At 38.3% G+C, this 4,268-nt stretch overlaps 1 protein-coding gene across 1 annotated transcript; it reads left to right on the forward strand.

Annotated features, from left to right (window-relative positions):
* Positions 1–1,027: 1,027 nt before the first annotated feature.
* LOC108253359 (zinc finger protein 64 homolog, isoforms 3 and 4-like) lies at positions 1,028–2,480 on the forward strand (the record flags this gene model as incomplete). Its single annotated transcript, XM_017447193.2, has 2 exons — positions 1,028–1,304; positions 1,766–2,480. Coding segments are annotated over 2 exons (704 nt in total), but the record flags the coding sequence as incomplete, so codon positions are not given.
* Between the last annotated feature and the right edge of the window lie 1,788 nt (positions 2,481–4,268).

Here is a 4,268-nt window from a genome sequence, read left to right on the forward strand (position 1 = left end):
CAAGAGAACTATCTGCTTTGAAAAAACACGTAAAAAGGTGTCATTCATAAGTTGTCCGCTTTTCAAATGTCTGAATTTCATAGAAAAAAGTTGTTGAGAATATGTACCTATTTAATTCCACAGTTTTCTTTCATATTTCTTCCCTCCCCTTCCACATATTTCAATAACTCCCTTCAAAAAGTAAATATTATTGTTAAAGTGATATTTTCCTTCCAGAACAAATGTGTATTCATTGCGATCAGCGTCAATCCTCCGACATAATAAAGCTCATGAATCATTGTAAAACATGTTCCGGAATGACGAGACCAGATGCATTTCGTTACAAATTTGTTTGCTTCAGATGCTGTTATTTTTCGTACAAACACTCCAATATGAAAGCTCATTTAAATGTACATTTCGGAGAGAGACCATATGTTTGCCAGATTTGCTACCACATCACCGGAAGAAGATGTTCAGCTTTGAGCAATCATATGAATCGATGTCATTTTTAATATTTGAGTTTAATATTTTTTTGAAAAGACAAAAATAAAGTGTACCTAAGCTTTTTTAAAAATAGTTTTATAGACACTCTTGTTGTTCATACTCGTAGATACCTACATGTTCATAAAAAAAGAAGACAATAACACTTCTTGAACTTTAGCTTTTAAACTTTTTGATAATCAAACAGTATAGCCTGGCACACACTAAAAAAGTAAATCAGGCTTTTTTTGTGAGGAGGAAAATCTTTTTGATTTCTCTAGTATAGCTAGAGGGTATGCTGGAGTCACGGCTCAGGGTATGGTGTTTCGCCCTTTTGTGGCACCATTCTTGACCGCTCAACCCGCTAAAAACCTCCCCGATCTTCTTTGTTATTCCCGGAACAACGGTGGTAGTTCGTCAGGTAGTAAATCAGGCTATGAGTAACTTTGTTGCTTTGTTCACATCCAACAACAAACTCGCACAGTCTAAACAACACTTTTAGAGAAAAAAAAAAAAACAATGTAACTATCTCAGTTACTACAGTAAAATTATTTTATTTGCTTCTCAGATCAGACGAGTCAGACGTGCATCCATTGCAAACTACCTCAATCCAGCGACGTAAACACACTTGTAGACCATTGTAGAAATTGCCCTCGAATGGTGAGATCGGATCCATTTCGTTACAAATTCGTTTGCTACGGATGCTCTTATTTCACCTACAACGTTGGCAATATCAAAAAACATTTGAACATACACTTGGGAGAGAAACCATACGTTTGCCGAATTTGTAACTATAGTGCTAGAGAGTCTCAATCTTTGAAAGTTCACATGAAAAAGTATCATTCGTGAGAATCGTGAGTTTTCCATGATAATAATGTTTGTTGTTTTCTATAAAATAATCTCTTCAAGTAATCATTTCATTGTGGTTTGTTTGTAACATGATTTACATGATCTCTTTAATGTCAGTTCTCACAAGATCAATAGGTTTAGTATCCAGTAGTGTTTTTGAGAGTACAAGGAATGAAGATTGAAGAGACAGAATCCACACCGTTTGGATTTTGGAGATAGAGATTATTTTATAAAGCTGATGTCCAAAGTTGTTCCAAGTTTGTCTTAAATGGATGTTGACAAATTAGTATCATTTGTGCAAATTCCAGAGTTTCATCAATGAACATTATTTATAATGTATTCCAAAAATTAGTTATATCTTCTAGTGATCTAGTAATTGTAAATAAATAATGATTATACAAATTAAAATTCTGATCTTTTGAGTGATCTTATAAATCTGATATTTTCTAGCCCCCAGCCAATTCGAATCTAACCCACCACTTTCTTTTACAGAAATCGGCATTGGCAAATTACAATGTACATTTTGTGACCTTGGCTTGAGTAGAAACATCAACGAGATTCTGGATCACAAATGTACCGAGGATCTGCACCAGTTTCAATGTTGTATCTGTAACAATGTGTTCAAGTGCAAGTGGTTGCTCAAACGCCACCTGTTCAAACACACAGGAGATAAGCTGTACTCCTGCCATTATTGCGACTATCGAAGTGCCTATACGTGCGACATTAAGAAGCATACGAGAAACCATACGGGCGAGAGACCGTATAAATGCGAGTTCTGTGCGTACGCGGGGAAAACCGCGTGGCACTTGAAATTACACGTTGGTCGTATCCATGTCTGTGATGATGCTCGTAAACTATGGTGGGAAATAAAAAGGGTTTCCTAGTTTTCGTTCTATGAAAACGATGGTCGAGATAGTCTAGCTCTAGATACATATCCCTACATTTTTCCGAGGAGAACACCAAAGTGACAGGGACATGGAGGATGCTTCAAATTTCAAAATACATATTTGAGCTTGAAAAGTGGAGCTGGGAGTATTTCTTTTTCTCTTAATTAATGCTCTTTAAGTTTGGTAGAACCCACTATCGACAAGGGCAACCATAGATTTATCATCAATATTAATTCTGGCAGTGCAATAGTCCTAAATTAAAATGGACGCGGCACACATAAGGGATCAGGAAGAGACCGCCTTAACATAATAATAAAATATTAATTCTGGATGGGAAAATGGAGGTATGGATGGAAAAATGGGAAAATGAAACAACAAGAGGCCAATGGACAAAGAGAATAATAAAGAATGCAAAAGAATGGGTGGAGAGGAAATATGGGTGTGTTACATATGAAATGAGCCAATTTTTAACAGGACACGGAAATTTCGGCACATATCTTAAGCGAATGAGAAAAGTAAGAACAGTAAGATGCCAATATTGTGAGTATGAACAGGATAACCCATGCCATACCTTCTTTGGATGTCAGAGATTCAACGAAGCAAGGCAGGAATGCTACAGGAGGATAGGAAGAGAATTGAGTCCGGATAAATATATGTGGGGATGATCAGGAAAATAATAAGGATTAAGGAGGCAGACGGTCGATTAAGTGCACAACAATAATAAAAGAGAATAAAAAGCACCGCACTTGAAGTAATGTCTTCGTTTCCGAGTGCGGTCATAGCTTTTTTTTAAAAAAAAAAAAAAAAAAAAAAAAAAAAAAAAAAAACACATTAATTCTGGGTAGAACTAGAATAGGGGGTTCTTTGATCAATCATTAAATGAGTCTTTTATCATTACAAACATAATAAATTGTATTGAAGAAATATTTTAACGTTTGTTTGTAGAAATTTTGTCACCATATTTGTTATAAAGTGATAAATTATAATTTTAGAGAATTATAATCTCGTATCGTCAGCTTAATGGACCAGGTCTGCGCTTACTTCTCACTCCTTAGGGCTAGCGAGCAAGCATAGGTCCGCATGGGTTTGGCTGGTGTATTGACCCACTTTTTACTTTGACTAGGTAGCACATCATACCAGGAATAATGTTCTTCTTATCTGTCACGCCTTGTAATTTACTAGGAGAGCGATCGTACCGATTTCTCTCCGTGAGCTATCGTGTGCGCTTCTTTTGTTTTTTATTGACGAGTTTAACTTGAAAGGTTTAAAGAAGGGATTAGGAAAATCCACCCCGCTTTACTCGAAGTCTTCTCTCCCTTTTAGCAGAGCGTGCGGGCTGGCTTTCCTTTTATGCAGGATTTTAACTTGAAGTTTTAAAAGAAGGGGATAGATGGTCCACCGCCCTTTACTCGAAGTCTTCTCGCCCTTTAGCCGAAGCGCGTGGGGGCTTTCCTTGTGTGCAAGAGTTTAGAATGAAGGAGTTTAGGTGAAGAGAAGGGATGGAGCGTTCCTCCCCCTTTTACTCGGAAGAGTCTTCTCCCCTTTGAGTCTCTCTAGCTCTCCTTTTATGCGTTTTACCTGAAGGCTTAAAGAAAGGATATTACATAAGTAGTAGGGAACACACGGCCGCCAGGTAAAAACATTCCCTATAAGGGGGATCACCGTAGAGAAGGACTAGGAGGACACACGGGCGCACAGGGTAAAGACAAATTCCCTGATAAGGAATGGATTCCATCTTTGGACAACGGACTGAGCCGATCGTGCACGCAAGCGTTGGACTTGCGGTAGGAGCAATGCCATGACCTGTAAGTCTTGTGACCTGTCTAAGCTAAGAACCGGCGATCAAGTATGAACTCCACTGGACATAAGGATCCCTCGAACAAAGAACATGACAAATGAAAACGTGCGTGCGAAGGTGTGCGTCTCCAAGCCACCACCGGCGTACCAGGCGTCGACTTGAAAGCACCACGGGCAACTTGCTTAATACAAGAAGAACTTTGTCTAAACGTGCGTGTACGGCGTCAGACTCAACGGTTCAGACCTTCTCGATCAACTTAGTCTTACAATTACGAG

Source organism: Diaphorina citri, unplaced genomic scaffold (assembly GCF_000475195.1).
Source record: "Diaphorina citri unplaced genomic scaffold, Diaci psyllid genome assembly version 1.1 scaffold1659, whole genome shotgun sequence".
NCBI classification, from domain to species: domain Eukaryota; kingdom Metazoa; phylum Arthropoda; class Insecta; order Hemiptera; family Psyllidae; genus Diaphorina; species Diaphorina citri.